The sequence below is a fragment of the Indicator indicator genome, chromosome 9, assembly GCF_027791375.1.
Source record: "Indicator indicator isolate 239-I01 chromosome 9, UM_Iind_1.1, whole genome shotgun sequence".
NCBI lineage: Eukaryota > Metazoa > Chordata > Aves > Piciformes > Indicatoridae > Indicator > Indicator indicator.
In genome coordinates this window covers 357,910-377,776 of record NC_072018.1, presented here as the reverse complement: position 1 = coordinate 377,776, position 19,867 = coordinate 357,910, and the positions used below count along the sequence as shown (strand labels likewise).

The following is a 19,867-nucleotide window of genomic DNA, read 5'->3' as shown; positions in this document are numbered from 1 at the left end:
AGACAGGGCTGGAAAGGCTGCAGAGAAGGAGACTCCACAACCTCTCTGGGCAGCCTGCTCCAGGCCTCCAGCAGCACAGAAGTTTCTCCTCATGTTGAGGTGGAGCCTCCTGTGACTGAGTTTACTTCATTGTTCCTCATCCTGTCACTGGGCATCACTGAGCAGAGCCTGGCCCCATCCTCCTGACAGCCACCCTGCAGTGTTTGTAGACATTGATCTGATCCCCTCTCAGCCTTCTCCTCTCCAGACTGAACAGTCTCAGGGCTCTCAGCCTTCCCTTGTCAGAGAGATGCTGCAGTCCCTTCAGCATCCTTACAGCCTCTGTGGGACTCTATCCAGTAGTTCCCTGTCCCTCTTGAGCTGGGGAGCCCAGAACTGGACACAGGATTCCAGACATGGTCTAACTAGGGCTGAGTAGAGGGGGAACAGAACCTCCCTGCTGGCCACACTCTTCTTCCTGCCCCTGAGTCTCCTCTTGGCCTTCTTGGCCACCAGGACACATTGCTGTCCCATGGAGAGCTTCTCCTCACCCAGCACTCCCAGGTCCTGCTCTGGGGAGCTGCTCTCCAGCAGATGGACCCCCAAGCTGTCCTGTTGCAGGGGTTTGTTCCTTTCCCCAGATGTAGGACTCCCCCCTTGTCCTTGCTGAACCTAACGAGGTTCCCTCTGCCCAGCTGCCTGGCGTCTGGGAGGCTAACCAGGGCCCCCCACCCCCTGTTGGACAGCAACACACTCTTAAGATGCAGAGCTCTTGGTGGACTACCTCTCAGCACCTACTTGCATGAAAAGGGCTGGAAGGATCTGAGTCAAAGACACTGCAGGCATCTGTGGTGCTGGAAGTAGCAGAAGCAGGGGGAGGGGTGAGAGGTGTCCGGGGGGAGTTGGGCGCCGAGGCCGTGGCTTCGCTCTCGCTCTCGGGGATGCGACTGTAGCTGATCTTCCTGGGCTCCTGCTGCAGAGGGGTGGGATGCCTCATGGTACCTGGCCTTGGGTTAGAGGGACGAACACCTGGAGACTTCAGAGGGTAGCTGTATTTTTTGGGCTGAGGTCATGGTGAGAGGGAGGAGGAGGAAAAAAAAAAAACAAAAGAAAACACAAAGAAAAATAGGATTGTAAGAGCTCAGCAGTCAGGGAGATCAGAGAGTCATGGAATGGTCAGGGTGGAAGGGACCTCAAGGAGCAGCCAGTTCCAACCCCCCTGCCATGGCCAGGGACACCTCACACTCCAGCAGGTTGCTCACAGCCACATCCAGCCTGGCTGCAAAAACCTCCAGGGATGAGGCTTCCACCACCTCCCTGGGCAACCTCTGCCAGGCTCTCGCCACCCTCATGGGGAACAACTTCTTCCTAACATCCAATCTCAATCTCCCCACTTCTACTTTTGCTCCATTCCCCCCAGTCCTATCACTCCCTCACACCCTCAAAAGTCCCTCCCCAGCTTTCCTGGAGCCCTCTTCAGATCCTGGAAGGCCACAAGAAGGTCTCCTGGGAGCCTTCTCCTCTCCAGCCTGCACAACCCCAACTCTCTCAGGCTGTCTCCAGAGCAGAGCAGCTCCAGCCCTCTGCTCATCCTCATGGCCCTTCTCTGGACACCTTCCAGCCCCTCCAGAGCCTTCCTGGAACAGAGTCTCCAGAACTGGACCCAGAGCTCCAGGTGTGGTCTGAGCAGAGTGGAGCAGAGGGGGAGAATCCCCTCCCTGGCCCTGCTGGCCACACTTCTCTTGCTGCAGCCCAGGCTCTGCTTGGCTCTCTGGGCTGCAAGTGCTCACTGCTGGCTCCTGCTGAGCTTCTCCTCCCCCAGCACCCCCAAGGCCTTTCCTTCAGGGCTAAGATCACCTAAGCACAGTTGGCATTGGTGATGAAGTCAGAGCTATCTGAAATTATTTCTGCTGTCTGTGAAAGGCTAAAGGAAGCAATTTATGGGGGGGAGGTGGAGAAGGTAATGCAAAAGCAGCTTGGATACTAACAAATCTTGGTGGAGGCTTGACATTCCTGGGCTCTATCTCGAGGGACTTGTTGAACAGGTAGTCAGTGAATTCTGTCTCCATGCTGTTTCCCATGGGATTCAGGTTCTCAAAAAACCTCTGGAACACAAGAAGGTAGAAAACTTGCTGGTGTTGGCTGTTCCTACTGCACAAATGCTCCCAACCCTTCCAGAGAAGAGAGAAAATGCTGGATGTAGAAGGAGTGAGAGATTCTGAAGGTACTGAAGCTGTTTGTTTGCCAGCCCTTTGCTGGCTTGCAAACCAACTCTGCAAGTGGCCTAAAGAGTTTTCTGGGGTGCAAAAATCAGGGCAGGTTTGCTCAAACATCTCCTGAAGAAGCTGCAAGTGGTCCTTCTTCACCCTGATGCAAGGAAGAGTGCTCCAAACAATGTGCTCCTTCAAGTGCTGAGGAAAACAGGTAAGGTGGAATCACACAGAGTCTCTCAAGACAATCTGTTCTGTGATCCTCTGAAAACAGCCAGCTCAGGAGCAAAACAGGGAAAGGGGAAGGGGAAAAGGGAAGGGAAAGGGGAAAATGGGAAGGGGAAAATGGGATGGGGAATGGGGAAGGGGATGGAGAAGGGGATAGGGAAAGGGATGGGGAAGGGGATGGGCATGGGAATGGGAAAGGGGAAGGGGAAGGGCATGGGGATAGGAAAGGGGATGGGGAAGAGGATGGGCATGGGAATGGGAAAGGGGAAGGGAATGTGAAAGGGGATGGAGATGGGGAAGGGGAGGGGAAGGGAAGGGGGATGGGGGCGAAGAAGGGGATGAGGAAGGGGACAAGGAAGGGGATGAGAAAGGGGATGGGGATAGGGAAGAGGAAGGGGACAGAAGCAAACAGAGAGAGGATTGAGAAGACCACAGACTAAGGAGACCAGATGACAGGATAAGGCCAAATGTGAGCATCCCAGCCCAGCCAACAGGTGCCATAAAGGCAGTGCTGCCAGGTGAACCTGGGAAGAAAGGCAGTGTGGCAGGGCAGGAGAAAAGCCAGCTGGGCTCACTACACAGATGATGAAACTGAGTGAGGGACAGGGAGAAGCTTCTGTTTAACACTCATCAGTACAAAGCTACCTACAAACAGCCCAAGAGATGGGGGTGGGCGGGGGGGAAACAACCCAAAGCCCAGGGAACTGCAAGCAGTGACCTTTCTGTCCTTTCTTACAGTGAGACCCAAAAGAGATCTGAGACTTCTCTTCACCTCTGCCCCATCCTGACTGAAGCTCTGTGAATGCAGCCCAGCCCTGGGGACTAGCAGCTGACACAGGCCCCACAGAAGGAGCTCAGGGCATGGGCTGAGGGGAACAAAGCCACTTACCCTGATGTCAAACTCCACTCTTAAACAGTAGGGCTGGTTCTGGTACTGCTGTATCTCTCCTGTTATCTCAGCCACCTTTCTTCTCTTACTGAAGTTGATGAGTTCTTTGCCATGGCGCTTCAAAAATTCAGGGTTGCCTTCTTCTGTCTTCAGAATGTTAGTTAAGTAAATCCCTGAAGAGCACACAGAAGAGGTTCTCCAACCACAGCACACAGAAGAGGTTCTCCAACCACAGCACACAGAAGAGGTTCTCCAACCACAGCACACAAAGCAAGGAGGCAGTTAGGGTTCATAGATTGATAGAATGCTTTGGGTTGGAAGCCACCTCAGAGCTCATCTACTCCAACCCCCTGCCATGGGCAGGGACACCTCCCACCAGCACAGGTTGCTCAAGGTCTCATCCAGCCTTGAACAGCCCCAGGCAGGAGGCAGCCACAGCCTCCCTGGGCAGCCTGTGCCAGAGTCTCACCACCCTCACCCTGCAGAACTTCTCCCTCAGCTCCAGCCTAACCCTGCTCTGCCTCAGCTTCAAACCATTCCCCCTTGGCCTGTCTCCAGACCCCCTCAGCAAAAGTCTCTCTGCAGCCTTCCTGCAGGATCCCTTCAGCTATTGCAAGGCAGCTCTGAGGTCCCCCTGGAGCCTTCTCCTCTCCAGGCTGCACACCCCCAGCTCCCTCAGCCTGGCCTCACAGCAGAGCTGCTCCAGCCCTTGGAGCATCTTTGTGGCCTCCTCTGGCCTCACTCCAGCAGCTCTGTGTCCTTCTTCTGCTGGGGACACCAGACCTGGAGGCAGGATTGGAGGTGAGGTCTGAGCAGAGCAGAGCCAAGGGGCAGATTCCCCTCTCCTGCCCTGCTGCCCACACTCCTCTGGCTGCAGCCCAGCACACAGCTGCCTGCTGGGCTGCAGGAGGGCACTGCTGGCTCCTGGGGAGCTGCTCAGCACCCAACACCCCCAAGCCTCTTTCTTCAGGCCTGCTCTCAACCCACCCAGCCCCCAGCCTGGATTTGTGCCTGGGGTTCCCCCAGCCCAGCTGCAGGACCTTGCCCTTTGACTTGCTGAACCTCATTTATTTGAATTCCTGATGGGGAAAGGGGTCCTCCTTCCTCTAGTAGTCAGTAACATTTCTCATGTGACTGCCCTCTACTTGAGGCATTTATGATCACAGAGTTCAAACCCCATTCCAAGTAGAAATGAGGGAATATGTAAATGAGATGCTGCATCTAACCTTATTTTTACTGCAAATATCATCTGCACTTACTAGGTCCATAGTGGGTTGGGTTGGATTGGAAGGGACCTTCCAGACCATCCAATTCCAACCCCTTGCCATTGGCACAGACACTTCCAGACCAGGTTTTTCAAGGCTTCATCCAACTGCCTTTGAACACTTCCAGGCTTTGAGCCTCCCCCCATCCTCTCTGGGCAACCTGTTCCAGTGCCTTACCACCCCCATGGGGAAGACTTTCTTCCTAGTGTCTAATCTAAATCCAGCTTCTTCCAGGCTGAAGCTGTAACACTTTGTCCTGTCAATGCCTTTGTACAAAGTCCCTCTCCAGCTCTCCTGTAGCCCCCATCAGATCTCAGCTGCTCTAAGGCCTCCTCCAGGAGAAGGGATCTCCTCCTCCTCCAGAGAGGATGCTCCCAAAGCTGAAAGGTCAACAAAGCACAGCTCTGACTTAAAGTTTTCTTTCATTTTTTTGTTTTGTAATTCACTTTCATTTTTTTCCTTCCCCCCCTACCCTCCCAACAGCAATTCAGAGTCTGGTCCTCAAAATTCAAACCAAACTCTCCTGTTACAAGAGACTTCTAACTCTTGCTCATCATCCTCTGTTCAGTGCCCTGCCTCAGGACTTCCCATGTTTATCCATGGCACAGCTCATGCAAACCACAGAACAGAACCATTCAGGTTGGAAGAGCCCCTCAGGAGCACCAAGTCCAACCACTGCCCCTACTCTGCAAGGCTCACCCCTGAACCATAGCCCCAAGCACCACATCCAAACCACCTTGAAACACCTCCAGGCTTGGGGACTCCACCACCTCCCTGGGCAGCTCATCCCAGTGCCTGACCACTCTTGCTGGGAACAATTCTTCCTAATGTCCAGCCTAGATGATGAGGAAAGGTGTAGTAGGAGTGCTCCCCACTGCAGTGGCTGTGGGAGTTGATCACAGAATCACAGAACCATTCAGGCTGGAAGAGCCCCTCAGGAGCACCAAGTCCAACCACTGCCCCTACTCTGCAAGGCTCACCCCTAAACCATAGCCCCAAGCACCACATCCAAACCACCTCCAGCTCGGGGACTCCACCACGTCCCCAGAGCAGCCCAGAAGGGACTCACCAAAAAAAGGCACACAAGGAGGATTAATGGACCTGAGTTTTGCCAAGTACTTCTTATAATGATCCTCACTCAGCTCATAAGCTTCTTCTAAAATCTTCTTCTGGCGACTGGGAATTTGCTAGAAAGAGAAGAAAGGTTGTGTGGATAGGCAGGGGAAAGGGCACAGCCCAGTAACAACACTGAGAGCAATGTTCTTCCACTGGGACTGCCATCAGTGACCAGGAAGAGAGTGCCCCCCACCTCTTCAAGCTCTTGCAACCTCTTTCTGCCTTTCCTAAGCAAGGATTGGTTCCATGCTGCTGCCACCGAGCCCTCTCCGTTATGCTCTGGTTCTTTCCTTCTCGGGGAGCGGAGGGGTGGGGAGCAGGAGCTTTAGCTTCCTTTAACAGGGCTGTCTTGACAAGACAGGCTTTGAGTGCCCTGCAGGACACTTCCACACCAAAACTGGGAACCATGGCACTGTACCTCAAATGTGTGATCCAACCTATAGACCGCTGCCGAGTTCATGGCGCTGACAATCTCGAGGACGCCGTTGAAGTTGTTCAGCTCTTGGAAAACCTGCAGGATCTCAATGATCCTGCTGACTACAATCACTCTCTCCTCCAGATTTTCTGTTTCTACAATGCACCTGAACACACAACAAGATCACAGTTTCACAGTATATCACAGGTTGGAAGGGACCTCCAGAGATCATCAGGTCCAACCCCCCTGCCAGAGCAGCATGACTCAGGGCAGTCTGCACAGGAATGCATCCAGGTGGGGTTGGAAAGGCTCCAAGAGGAGACTCCACAACCCCCCTGGGCAGCCTGTTCCAGGGCTCTGTCACCCTCACACCAAAGAAGTTTCTCCTCATGTTGAGCTGAAATCTTCTCTGTTCAAGTTTGAACCCATTGTTCCTTGTCTCATCACTGTGCACCCCCCAAAAGAGCCTGGCCCCCTCCACTTGACCCCCACCCCTCAGATATTGATAGACATTGATCAGATCCCTCTCAGTCTTCTCAAGAGTAACCAGCCCCAGGGCTCTCAGTCTCTCCTCACAGGGGAGATGCTCAAGTCCCCAAATCATCCTCCTGGCTCTCCCTTGGATTCCCTCCAGCAGGTCTCTGTTCCTCTTGAACTGGGGAGCCCAGAACTGGACACAGCATTCCAGGGGTGGTCTCAGCAGGGCAGAGTGGAGAGGTAGAAGAACCTCCCCAGCCCTGCTGCCCACACTTTCCTTGCTGCCCCCCAGGATCCCATTGGCTCTCTTGGCCACAAGGGCACATTGCTGTCCCATGCAGAACTTGCTGTCCACCAGCACTCCAAGGTCTTTCTCTTGCAGCTGCTTTCCAGCAGGGCAGCCTCTAACCTAACCCTAGACTGGGCTTTGCATTAAAGCCTTGGGATGACTTTGGCCCAAAAGCATCAACACCCACACCCCCCACACACATATTTTGAGTTGTTAAAAAGAGACAAAGGAGCAACAAAATCGAATTAAAAACTTCACCACCACCACCACCATCACCATCACCATCACCAAAAAGCATTCAGGAATTAAGTTGACAACATGGTGGTTTAGTAAAAACTCTGCACAACTTCAAACTGGAATCCTCCCACAAGAGAGGTTTGGTTCTTTCCCCCCACCCTGCCCTTCCCAGGACTCCAGACTGGGCAGGTTCATGGAAGGCACTTACTTTTCAAACCACAGAGTGAGGTTGGTTGTGTGCCTGATCATTTTAAGAAGATTGGGAGAGTTGATTTCTTTGTCTTCCTTTGTCCACACACTTCCAACCAGCTCAGATGGCTGCACAGCTCTAGGTAAAGCAGATGTGTGGAGCAAAAAATATGCAATTAAAAGCAGGCAAGAGGAGAGTGTTTTCCCCAAAGTGTGAATTTGGAATTAATATCATGAACAAGAGAAGGCTGAGAGGGATCTGATCAATGTCTATCAATAGCTGAGGGCTGGGGGTCAGGAGGGAGGGGACAGGGACAGGCTCTGCTCAGCTGCACCCTGGGATAGGCCAAGGGGCAATGGATGGAAACTGCAGCACAGGAGGTTCCACCTCAACAGGAGGAGGAACTTCTTCCCTGGGAGGGTCCCAGAGGCCTGGAGCAGGCTGCCCAGAGAGGCTGTGGAGTCTCCTCTGGAGCCTTTCAAGACCCATCTGGATAGAGCTCTGTGTCCACTTCTGGAGCCTCTGTTCCAGGAAGGCTCTGGAGGTGCTGGAAGGTGTCCAGAGAAGGGCCATGAGGATGAGCAGAGGGCTGGAGCTGCTCTGCTCTGGAGCCAGCCTGAGAGAGTTGGGGTTGTGCAGGCTGGAGAGGAGAAGGCTCCCAGGAGACCTTCCTGTGGCCTTCCAGGATCTGAAGGGGGCTCCAAGAAAGCTGGGGAGGGACTTTTGAGGGTGTGAGGGAGTGATAGGACTGGGGGGAATGGAGCAAAAGTAGAAGTGGGGAGATAGAGATTGGATGTCAGGAAGAAGTTGTTCCCCATGAGGGTGGGGAGAGCCTGGCAGAGGTTGCCCAGGGAGGTGGTGGAAGCCTCATCCCTGGAGGTTTTTGCAGCCAGGCTGGATGTGGCTGTGAGCAACCTGCTGGAGTGTGAGGTGTCCCTGCCCATGGCAGGGGGGTTGGAACTGGCTGAGCCTTGAGGTCTCTTCCAACCTTGACAATTCTATGATTTTATGGTCCTGCTCTGGCAGGGGGCTTGGATTGGATGATCTCTGGAGGTCCCTTCCAACCCCTAACATCCTGTGGAATAAATCCTCAAGGTATCACTTCTCTTTGACAGTGTGAGGCTGCCCACACAACTCTCTCTACACTTCTCTTTTACCTGGCTGTTAAGCACCTCTGTTCAGCTAAACAAAGAATGAAGCCTACAACTCATTCACCACAACAAAACTGTGAGCTTCCAACACCTGAACAACATCTAATGGACACCTGAGGAGATCTGACAGGCTCCCTGATTTGCTTCACAACCTGGCATCCAAAGAAAGGGCTGGAGCACCTCTCCTATGAAGAGAGGCTGAAAGCATTGGGGCTGTTTAGCCTGGAGAAGAGAAGGCTCCAGGGAAACCATTTCAGTGTCTCATGGGGAGCTACAGGAAGGCTGGGGAGGGACTGTGGGGAGAGTCACAGTCCTGCTATGCTGGCGGATGAGTATGAAGGTAATGAACTCTCCTAAGCTCACAGTCATGCCTACACAGGGGCAAGAAAAGTGTTTCTACAGTCTGCAGCTGCTGTCAGCAGGGAGCTCCTCCTGCCTCATCTCCAAGTGAAAGAGAAGTCCTGAACTCAGCTGTCACATGCATGAAAGAAGAGCTAAAGGGTTCCTACGGCAAGTTGTTGTTCTGCTCACTGCTCCTCTTTACAAGGGCCTGGAGTGCTGGGAGCAGGGGCAGGGCTTTGAAAGTGGAGCAGGTTGGAGCTGAGGAGGAAGTTGTGCCCAAGGAGAGTGGTGAGACACTGGCACAGGCTGCCCAGGGCTGTGCTTGAGGCCCCAGCCCTGGAGCCATCCAAGCTCAGCCTGGCTGTGTTCCTGTGCAGCCTGCTCTAGCTGGAGGTGTCCCTGCTGAGTGCAGGGGGGTTGGGCAAGAAGCCCTTGAGGGCTCCCTCCCAACCCAGTGCCATCTGTGGATCTGTAAAAAACCTGCCTGAATTAGTGCTGCTACTTCTCAAAGGGTAACCTCCTTGGAAGAGGGCAAGAGCCACCTGCAGCACTGAACAGGATGGCTCAGCCTCACACTAACCTGAGGAGGAGAACACTATTAAACCCTGGGTTCTAGAACAGTTTGTCTAACAAACCAGCAGTCAACACACACCAGTGGTAAAGCCCTTGGGGCTTCACAGCAGGGGCCTGCAGAAACAGTTTCATGCTGGAGAATGTTTTGGGTTGTGTCAATGTTTGGTTTGGGTTGGGTTGGTTTGGTTTGGGTTGGGTTGGGTTGTGCTGGTTTGATTTGGGTTGGGTTGGGTTGGATTGGTTTGGGTTGGGATGGTTTGATTTGTGTTGGTTTGGTTTGGTTTGGGTTGGGTTGGTTTCAAGTGGGTTGCTTTGTGTTGGGTTGGTTTGTGTTGGTTTGCTTTGTTTTGTTTTGGGTTGGTTTGGTTTGTTTTGGGTTGGATTGGTTTGTGTTAGTTTGATTTGTGTTGGGTTGGTTGGGTTGGGTTGGGTTGGTTTCTGTTAGTTTCGTTTGGGTTGGGTTGGGATGGGTTGAGTTAGGTTAGGTTGGGTTGGGTTGTGTTAGTTTGGTTTGGGTTGGGTTGGGATGGGTTGAGTTAGGTTGGGTTGGGTTGGGATGGGTTGAGATGGGTTGGGTTGGGTGGGTTAGGTTGGGTTGGGATGGATTGGTGGGTGGGTTAGGTTGGGTTGGGATGGGTTGGGTTGGTTGGTTGGGGGGATGGGTTGGGTTGGGTTGGGTGGGTTGGGTGGGTTGGGTGGGTGGGTTGGGTTGGGTGGGTTGGTTGGGTTGGGTGTGTTGGGATGGGTTGGTTGGGTTGGGTTGGGTGGGTTGGTTGGGTTGGGTTGGGTTGGGTGGGTTGGTGGGTTGGGTGTGTTGGGATGGGTTGGGTTGGGTTGGGTTGGGTGGGTTTGGTTGGGTTGGGTTGTGGGTGGGTTGGGGTTGGGTGGGTGGGTTGGGGTTGGGTGGGTTGGTTGGGTTGGGTGGGTGGGTTGGGTTGGGTGGGTGGGTTGGGGTTGGGTGTGTTGGGGTTGGGTGGTGGGTTGGTGGGTTGGGTGGGTTGGTTGGGTTGGGTTGTGGGTGGGTGGTGGGTTGGGTTGGGGTGGGTTGGTTGGGTTGGGTGGGTGGTTGGGTTGGGTGTGTTGGGTTGGGTTGGGGTTGGGTTGGTTGGGTGGGTTGGTTGGGTTGGGTGTGGTTGGGTGGGTTGGTTGGGTTGGGTTGGGTGGGTTGGTTGGGTTGGGATGTGTTGGGGTGGGTTGGTTGGGTTGGGTGGGTGGTTGGGTGGGTTGGTTGGTTGGGATGGGATGGGTTGGGTTGGGTTGGGTGTGTTGGGTGGGTTGGTTGGGTTGGGATGGGTTGGGTTGGGTTGGGTGGGGTGGGGTTGGGTGGGTGGGGTGGGTTGGGTTGGGTTGGGTGTGTGGGTGGGTTGGGTTGGGTGGGGTTGGGTGGGTGGGGTTGGTGGGTTGGGTGGGTTGGTTGGGTTGGGTGGGGTGGGTTGGGTTGGGTGGGTTGGTGGGTTGGGTTGGGTGGGTGGGTTGGTTGGGTTGGGTGGGGTTGTTGGGTTGGGTTGGGTTGGGATGGGTTGGTTGGGTTGGGATGGGTTGGTTGGGTTGGGTTGGGTTGGGATGGGTTGGTTGGGTTGGGTGGGTTGGGTTGGGTGGGTGGTGGGTTGGGTTGGGTGTGGTGGGTTGGGTTGGGTTGGGATGGGTTGGTGGTTGGGTGGGTTGGGTTGGGTTGGGTTGGGTTGGGATGGGTTGGTTGGGTGGGTGGGTTGGGTTGGGTGGGTTGGTGGGTTGGGTGGGTTGGTGGGTTGGGTTGGGTTGGGATGGGTTGGTTGGGTTGGGTGGGTTGGTTGGGTTGGGTGGGTGGGATGGGTTGGTTGGGATGGGATGGGTTAGGTTGGGTTGGGTTGGGTTGGGATGGGTTAGGTTGGGTTGGGATGGGTTAGGTTGGGTTGGGATGGGATGGGTTGGGTTGGGATGGGTTAGGCTGGGTTGGGTTGGGTTGGGATGGGTTAGGTTGGGTTGGGATGGGTTAGGTTGGGTTGGGTTGGGTTGGGATGGGTTAGGTTGGGTTGGGATGGGTTAGGTTGGGTTGGGTTGGGTTGGGATGGGTTAGGTTGGGTTGGGATGGGTTAGGTTGGGTTTTTTGTTCCCACTGGGGGAAAGCTACCTGTAAAAATCCGACTCGAGCAAAGTCAGCTGCCGAGCAATCTCTATGGGATGCAAGGTGAGCAAGTCAAAGGTCTCAGTGTGTCCTGGCTTGCTGATGTGCCACTCAATGGCTGGGGGAGGGCTCTCAAAGGTGATGTTGTGGCTGGGCCCAATGGCTTGTGCTTGCTTCTTCCTGTTGATGATCTTGGTGATGGACTCAACCCATTTCTTCATGGCTTTGCCTGACAGGCAGAGACAAAAAAACCCACTCTTCAGTCACTCTTAAGATTATTCTCCCAAAGAGGTCAGGGTCATTTGGAAAACTTTGGGCTTTCCACCCCAAGGCTCCTCAGTGAAAGCAATCACAGATTGCACAGAAGAGCAGAAGTGATGCTGCCACACGAGGCTCAAAGCTTCTCAACGTACAAAGAAGAAGTCCTCAGCAGCAAATGCTGAGCCCAAGCCAAGCTCATGAAGTTCAGCATGGCCAAGGGCATTGCTGGACTTCTGGCAGCCCTCCTTGGTCCTACACCTGAGGCTGGGAGAGTTGGGGCTGTTCAGCCTGGAGAAGGGAAGGCTCCAGGGAGACCTTAGAGCAGCCTGCACCATTCAGGTGAAGGGGGTCCAGGAGAGCTGGGGAGGGACTTTTGACAAGGGCTGGGAGTGCCAGGAGGAGAGGGAATGGATTGAAGCTTGAGGAGGGCAGATTGAGACTGGAGATGAGGAAGAAATTGGCAGTGAGGGTGAGGAGACACTGGCACAGGTTGCCCAGGGAGGCTGTGGCTGCCTCCTCCCTGGAGGTGTTCAAGGCCAGGCTGGATGAGGCCTTGAGCAAGCTGGGCTGGTGGGAGGTGTCCCTGCCCATGGCAGGGGCTTGGAACTGGATGATGTTTAAAGTCATTCCAACCCAACCCATTCTATGACTCTCTGAATGACACCAGCTGACTCAGCCTCCCCATTTTAAATTGCTAAACCCTTTAAAATCTTCTCTAAGACAACACTGTCCTACCAACTGCTCCTGCAGCTGTCTCAGGTTTCCTTACAAGGGAGCTGGCAAGCTCTGTGCAACCACAGCTGGAAGCAAAGTGTCCCACAGCTCTAATATCCACTGGGCAACAGCTGAAAAATGCCTCCTTCAAAGCAAGAGTGGCTTGCACCACCAATGTTTTACCCAAATTACCCCTGGGTGTAGCTGAAGAGGACAACCAACAGAGTTCCTCTGTCCTGACCATCACTCAGTTCTTATTATTTCAGTCCCTTTATGTCAAGATCAGTATTTGGTTATCTTTCTTCTGCACAGGAAAAAGACCCTCAATAAAAATAAACCCTAGGTTTTTTTTTACAATCCCATCACATTATTGTCCTTCCAGTACCTGAAGGGGGCCTACAAGAAGGCCCAAAGAGTGCTGGGGAATGGAGTTAACTCCAGCTGGTGACTGCTCCCCAGTGGGGTTCCCAGGGCTCAGTCCTGGGATCACCTCTCTTTAATGTCCTTATCCATGAGCTGGACAAGGGGGATCCAGGCACCCTCAGGAAGTGTACAGATGACACTGAACTGGGAGGCAGTGCTGATCTGCTCAGAGGTAGGAAGGCTCTGCAGAGGGATCTGGCCAGCCTGGCTCCATGGGCTGAGGCCAGCTGCATGAGGCTTAACAAAGCCAAGGGCTGGGTCCTGCTCCTAGGCACAACAACCCCATGCAGCATTACAGGGCTGGGGCAGAGTGGCTGGGAAGATACCTGGCAGGAAAGGACCTGGAGGTGCTGGTTTGCAGGCAGCTGAAGATGAGCCAGCAGTGAGCTCAGGGGGCCCAAGAAGGCCACCAGCAGCCTGGCCTGGCTCAGCAATGGTGTGGGCAGCAGGGGCAGGGCAGGGATTGTCCTCCTGGCACTGGTGAGGCCACACCTTGCACACTGCCTGCAGTTTTGGGGCCCTCCCTACAAGAAAGCATTTGAGGTTCTAGAAGCTTGACAGGGTGGTGGACATCTCATTTCAACCAGACTGTCACCCAGAAAGGTTGGATCAGATGAGCCTTGGGGTCCCCTCCAACCTGGCATTCTGTGAGGTGCTTGGGGACTGTTCCCCAAGGCCTGCAGGGACAGAACCAGGGACAATGGTTTGGAATGAGAGCAGAGCAGATTGAGATTGGATGTGAGGAACAAGTTCTGCAGCAGGAGGCTGCTGGAACACTGCAACAGGTTGCCCAGGGAGGTGGTTGAGGCTCCATCCCTGGAGATATTCAAGGGGAGGCTGGACAGGGCTGTGGGCAACCTGATCTAGTGGAGGATGTCCCTGATGCTGCAGAGGAGGTTGGACTGGATGAGCTTTGGAGGTCCTTTCCAGCCCAAGCCATTCCATGAATCTATGTCACACTGGAGGTTTAGGGATCCCCACAGTAACTCAGCAAGTGGAGGGTGAGATGATCCAAGTCCTTCAGGCAGGCGCCTATGATGCTCTCATTCCTCAGGTATTTAATAAGCAGTCAGTGCTGTGTTGCTGTAAGTGCTGAGGGGAAAGAAGCTGATCTGCTGGCAGACCTGTGACAAGGGACTCTGTATGACCCTTCAGAAACCCCAGGTACCTCTTACTGTTCCAATGAACTCCTCCAGACGTTGCAGCAGGTCAGCATCTCTTTCAAAGTCATAGAAGTGATGCTCTACCCAGTGTCTGCAGACATTCAGCACCCTGCAAAAGAGAAGGGTAAGTGAGCACTGGCACACCACAGCCTCCCTTCACCTCTGCCTTTTCAAGGCTTCCATTAGGAGAATCACAAACAGCAGACCAGATGCAATTCCTTCTCCTGTCTGCATTTCACCAGCAACCAGCTCCTTGGCAAAGGAGAGGCTGAGAGATCAGCTTGGGAGGGGATCTGCTGGAGAGCAGCCCCAAGGAGAAGGAGCTGGGAGTGCTGGTGGGCAGCAAGTTCTGCATGGCACAGCAATGTGCCCTGGGGGCCAAGAAGGCCAAGGGGAGCCTGGGCTGCATTCAGAGGAGTGTGGCCAGCAGAGCCAGGGAGGTTCTCCTCCCCCTCTCCTCTGCCCTGCTGAGACCTCCCCTGGAATATTGCATCCAGCTCTGGGCTCCCCAGGTCAGGAGGGACAGGGATCTGCTGGAGAGAGTGCAAGGGAGGGCTGCAAGGATGCTGAAGGGCCTGGAGCACTGCCTGGGGAGGAGAGGCTGAGAGCCCTGGGGGTGTTTAGTGTGGAGAGGAGAAGGCTGAGAGGGATCTGATCAATGTCTATCAATAGCTGAGGGCTGGGGGTCAGGAGGGAGGGGACAGGGACAGGCTCTGCTCAGTTGTGCTCTGGGATAGGCCAAGGGGCAATGGATGGAAACTGCAGCACAGGAGGTTCCACCTCAACAGGAGGAGGAACTTCTTCCCTGGGAGGGTCCCAGAGGCCTGGAGCAGGCTGCCCAGAGAGGTTGTGGAGTCTCCTTCTCTGGAGCCTTCCCAGCCCTGTCTGGATGTGTTCCTGTGTGCCCTGTGCTGGATTCTCTGGTCCTGCTCTGGCAGGGGGCTTGGACTGGAAGATCTCCAGAGGTCCCTTCCAACCTCTAACATCCTGTGAGCCTCTGATCTGGGGCTGTTTACCCTGGAAAGAGAAGACTGAGAGGGGATCTGCTCTAAAGGGTCATGAGGATGGGGCTGGACTCTTTTCAGTGATGGTCAGTGGGAGGACAAAGACCAAGAGGTATAAACTAGAAGACAGGAGGTTTCACTGGAACTTAAGGAGAAACTTCTTTGGTGTGAGGGTGCTGGAGCCCTGGAGCAGGCTGCTCAGACAGGTTGTTGAGCCTCCTTCTCTGCAGAGATTCAAAAGCTGCCTGGATGTGTTCTTGTGCAGCCTGACTAAGCTCACCTGTGCTAGGAGGGTTGGGGTTGCACTGGATGACCTCCAGAGGTCCCTTTCAATCCCTGCCATTCTATGATTCTGTAACTGTATGAATAGAAGGGGGTATGATTAGAAGGGCTGTGGTCAGTAGGTCAGAGAGGTTCTCCTGCCCCTCTGCTCTGCACTGCTGAGGCCACATCTGGAATATTGTGTCCAGGTCTGGGCCCCTCAGCTCAAGAAGGACCTCAGGGAAGTGCTTGAGAGAGTCCAGCACAGAGCCCCAGAGCTGCTGCAGGCAGTGGAACATCTTCCTTAGGAGGAGAGCCTGAGGGAGCTGAGGGCTCTGGAGCCTGGGCAGGAGGAGCCTGAGGGTGAGCTCATTGCTGGTGCTAAAGATGTGCAGGGGGAGTGCCCAGAGGCTGGAGCCAGGCTCTGCTGGGGGATGCCCAATGCCAGCACAAGGGGCAGTGGTGGAAGCTGAGCCATAGGAAGTGCCATGGGAACAGGAGGAGAGATTTTGTCCCTGTGAGGGTGACAGAGCCCTGAAGCAGGCTGCCCAGAGAGGTTGTGGAGTCTCCCTCTCTGGAGACTTTCCAGCCCCACCTGGCTGTGTTCCTGTGTGATCTGGTGTAGGGGACCCTGCTCTGGCAGGGGGGTTGGACTGGATGATCTCCAGAGGTCCCTTCCAACCCCTAAAACTCTGTGATTCTTTTAGCATTTCTCTGCTTTCAAGACAGAGTACTGCCACAGCCCAGAGAAAGAACAGACCCCCAAAGGTTGGTGGTTAGTGGTGTGCTGCACCTCTTAGACACAGCAGGGTCTATGGGGCTGGATGGCACTCACCCAAGGGCCCTGAGAGAGCTGGGGAAGGTGCTCACCAAGGCACTTTCCATCACTCTCCAGCAGGCCTGGCTAACTGGGGAAGTGCCAGCTGACTGGAGATTGGCAAAGGTGACACCCTTTGGAGGGTGGAGGAGGAGCCAGGGCAACAGAGACCTCTCAGTCTGACCTTGGAGCAGGGGAAGGTGATGGAGCAGGTCATCTGGGGTGCCACTGGGCAGCATGTGCAGGACAATCAAGTGGTCAGGCCCAGGCAGCATGGGTTGCTGAAGGGCTGCTGGCTGAACCTGATCTCATTTTATGAGCAGCTGAGCCACTCAGTGGATGAGGGCAAGGCTGTGGACAGGGTGGAGCTGGGCTTCAGCAAGACCCTTGAGATGTCTCCCACATCCTAGCTGCACATGGCTTGGATGGGTGGAAACTGCTGGGTAAAACAGGCTGCCCAGGGGGGTTGGGGAGTCTCCCTCTCTGGGGTACTCAAAACCCACCTGGATGTGTTCCTGTGTGATCTGCTGTAGGTGATCCTACTCTGGCAGGGGGAGCTGGACTGGGTGATGTTTTGAGGTCCCTTCTAGCCCCTGAAATTCAGTGATTCTGTGAAAACACTGGCAGGATGGCCAGGCCCAAAGAGTGCTGGGGAATGGAGTTAACTCCAGCTGGTGACTGCTCACCAGTGGGGTTCCCAGGGCTCAGTCCTGGGATCACCTCTCTTTAATGTCCTTATCCATGAGCTGGACAAGGGGGATCCAGGCACCCTCAGGAAGTGTACAGATGACACTGAACTGGGAGGCAGTGCTGATCTGCTCAGAGGTAGGAAGGCTCTGCAGAGGGATCTGGCCAGCCTGGCTCCATGGGCTGAGGCCAGCTGCATGAGGCTTAACAAAGCCAAGGGCTGGGTCCTGCTCCTAGGCACAACAACCCCATGCAGCATTACAGGGCTGGGGCAGAGTGGCTGGGAAGATACCTGGCAGGAAAGGACCTGGAGGTGCTGGTTTGCAGGCAGCTGAAGATGAGCCAGCAGTGAGCTCAGGGGGCCCAAGAAGGCCACCAGCAGCCTGGCCTGGCTCAGCAATGGTGTGGGCAGCAGGGGCAGGGCAGGGATTGTCCTCCTGGCACTGGTGAGGCCACACCTTGCACACTGCCTGCAGTTTTGGGGCCCTCCTTACAAGAAAGCATTTGAGGTTCTAGAAGCTTGACAGGGTGGTGGACATCTCATTTCAACCAGACTGTCACCCAAAAAGGTTGGATCAGATGAGCCTTGGGGTCCCCTCCAACCTGGCATTCTGGGATTCTGTGAGGTGCTGGAGTGGATCCAGAGAAGTGCAGCAAAGATGGTGAAGGGGCCTGGAGCACCTCTGCTCTGGGGACAGGCTGAGGGAGCTGGGGGTGTTCAGTCATCCTGCCCTGTGCTCAGCACTGCTCAGGCCACACCTTGAGTGCTGTGTCCAGTTCTGGGCTCCTCAATTCAAGAGAGATGTTGAGATGCTGGAAGGTGTCCAGAGAAGGGCAGCAAGGCTGGGGAGGGGTCTGGAGCACAGCCCTGTGAGGAGAGGCTGAGGGAGCTGGGGGTGTTTAGCCTGGAGAAGAGGAGGCTCAGGGCAGACCTCATTGCTCTCTACAACTGCCTGAAGGGAGGTTGTAGCCAGGTGGGGGTTGGGCTCTGCTCCCAGGCACCCAGCACCAGAACAAGAGGACACAGTCTCAAGCTCTGCAGGGGAGGTTTAGGCTTGAGCTTAGAAAGAAGTTCTTCACCGAAAGAGTTACTGGCCATGGGATGTGCTGCCCAGGCAGGTGGTGGGGTCAGCCTCCCTGGAAATGTTTAAGAAGAGCCTGGATGAGGCAGTTAGTGCCATGGTCTGGTTGAATAGTTAGAGTTGGGTGATCAGTTGGACTTGATGATCTTGGAGGTCTCTTCCAACCTGCTTGATTCTGTGAAAGGGCTACAAGAAGGCTGCAGAGGGACTGTTCCCAAAGGTCTGCAGGGACAGGACCAGGGGCAATGGCTTCAAACTACAGCAGAGAAGATTGAGATTGGATGTGAGGAACAAGTTCTGCACCAGGCACACTGCAACAGGTTGCCCAGGGAGGTGGTTGAGGCTCCATCCCCGGGGATATTCAAGGGGAGGCTGGACAGGGCTGTGGACAACCTGATCTGGTGGAGGATGTCCCTGCTGAGTGCAGGGGGTTGGACTGGATGAGCTTTGGAGGTCCCTTCCAGTCCAGAGCACTGTGTGAGTGTGTGAGTGATGAGCACTGACCTCAGCTGCACAGGCTGGATGTACTCCTTCCTGAATTTCTTCAGCTCAGCACTGAAAGGTTGGTCTCCGTTCTCCATCGCCATGCGGTCGGCTTCTGTTGGCTCAGGCTCTGGGATTTCAAACCTAGCAGAGAGCAGGGCTGTAAGCTCTGCTCACAGCAGGCACAGGGCTTGCAGTGACAGGAAAAGAGGGAATGGAAGCTTGAGGAGGGCAGATTGAGATTGGAGATGAGGAAGAAATTGTTGGCAGTGAGGGTGAGGAGACACTGGCACAGGTTGCCCAGGGAGGCTGTGGCTGTCCCCTCCCTGGAGGTGTTCAAGGCCAGGCTGGATGAGGCCTTGAGCAGCCTGGGGTGGTGGGAGGTGTCCCTGCCCATGGCAGGGGGTTGGAAATGGATGATCTTTAAGGTCCCTTCCCACCCAGCCCCTTCTCTGAATCTGTGCACAAATCAAATGTCAGTTAAACAGAGCTCCAAATGCAGAATGCTTGCAGAGAATGAGAGGTCTTGGTGAGCATACAGGAGGAGCTGCTAAATTCAAGGATAAATCAGATTTCAAAGACAAAAATGTGGCATGCTTGGAGTTTTCAGGAGCTCAGTGACCAATCCTAAAGCCTTGGGAAGTAACTTGCACATTTTGCTTGCAATCCTTGAATTTGGCAACTTCTTAGTAAGTCAAGCACAACAAACTAGAAAGCAAGAAACTTAAAATCAGTCTGGATTAAAAAAAAGGCTCCAGGGAGACTTTGGAGCAGCCTTCCAGTATCTGAAGGGGACTCCAGGAGAGCTGGGGAGGGACTTCGGACAAGGGCTGGGAGTGGCAGGAGGAGAGGGAATGGATTGAAGCTTGAGGAGGACAGATTGAGACTGGAGATGAGGAAGAAATTGTTGCCAGTGAGGGTGAGGAGACACTGGCACAGGTTGCCCAGGGAGGCTGTGGCTGCCTCCTCCCTGGAGGTGTTCAAGGCCAGGCTGGATGAGGCCTTGAGCACCCTGGGCTGGGGGGAGGTGTCCCTGCCCATGGCAGGGGGTTGGAACTGGATGAGCTTTCAGCTCCCTTCCAACCTAATGCAGTCTATGAATGTAGGAACCTCTCCTCCAGGTGAAATCCTGCAGGAGCTAAGAATGTGCAGCCTGCAGGTAGAGTGTTCTCAGCAGTGGCCTTACCTTTCTATGAGCAGACTCAGCAGCTCCTGAGGCTTACAGAAGGATCTGTACGTTGTAAGAAAAGTCCGAACAAAGTTGGGATCTAAGGACAAGAAGAAGTTTATGCTTGTGTCAGCAATTTCCTTCTGTCTGTCTGTTTCTTTCTTTCTTTTATATTTTCAAATGACTTTCATCACCCTTCACATTTAAGGATTCCAGCCTCTGCATTTACACAGATGATGACAGAAGCCAAAAAGTGCTTCCAGTGACAATTCAGAGCCTCCTCAAACAGCAACAGAAAGCAGAATTTAAAAGCAGTTTGTCTGGAGCTTAAAACTCACA

General features: G+C 54.4%; 1 protein-coding gene across 1 annotated transcript in view; it reads right to left on the bottom strand.

Moving 5' to 3' along the window:
• The window catches only part of SOS1 (SOS Ras/Rac guanine nucleotide exchange factor 1), a 74,115-nt gene that overhangs the window by 6,885 nt on the left and 47,363 nt on the right, over nucleotides 1-19,867 (bottom strand). The window contains exons 8-17 of the mRNA XM_054383728.1: nucleotides 19,547-19,628; nucleotides 18,382-18,504; nucleotides 14,032-14,135; nucleotides 11,472-11,694; nucleotides 7,314-7,433; nucleotides 6,106-6,268; nucleotides 5,641-5,758; nucleotides 3,307-3,479; nucleotides 1,968-2,084; nucleotides 778-1,042 (exon numbers count right to left, since the gene is read on the bottom strand). Of these exons, the coding sequence (XP_054239703.1) occupies nucleotides 778-1,042; nucleotides 1,968-2,084; nucleotides 3,307-3,479; nucleotides 5,641-5,758; nucleotides 6,106-6,268; nucleotides 7,314-7,433; nucleotides 11,472-11,694; nucleotides 14,032-14,135; nucleotides 18,382-18,504; nucleotides 19,547-19,628 (1,488 nt within the window). The remainder of the gene's footprint in view (nucleotides 1-777; nucleotides 1,043-1,967; nucleotides 2,085-3,306; nucleotides 3,480-5,640; nucleotides 5,759-6,105; nucleotides 6,269-7,313; nucleotides 7,434-11,471; nucleotides 11,695-14,031; nucleotides 14,136-18,381; nucleotides 18,505-19,546; nucleotides 19,629-19,867) is intronic.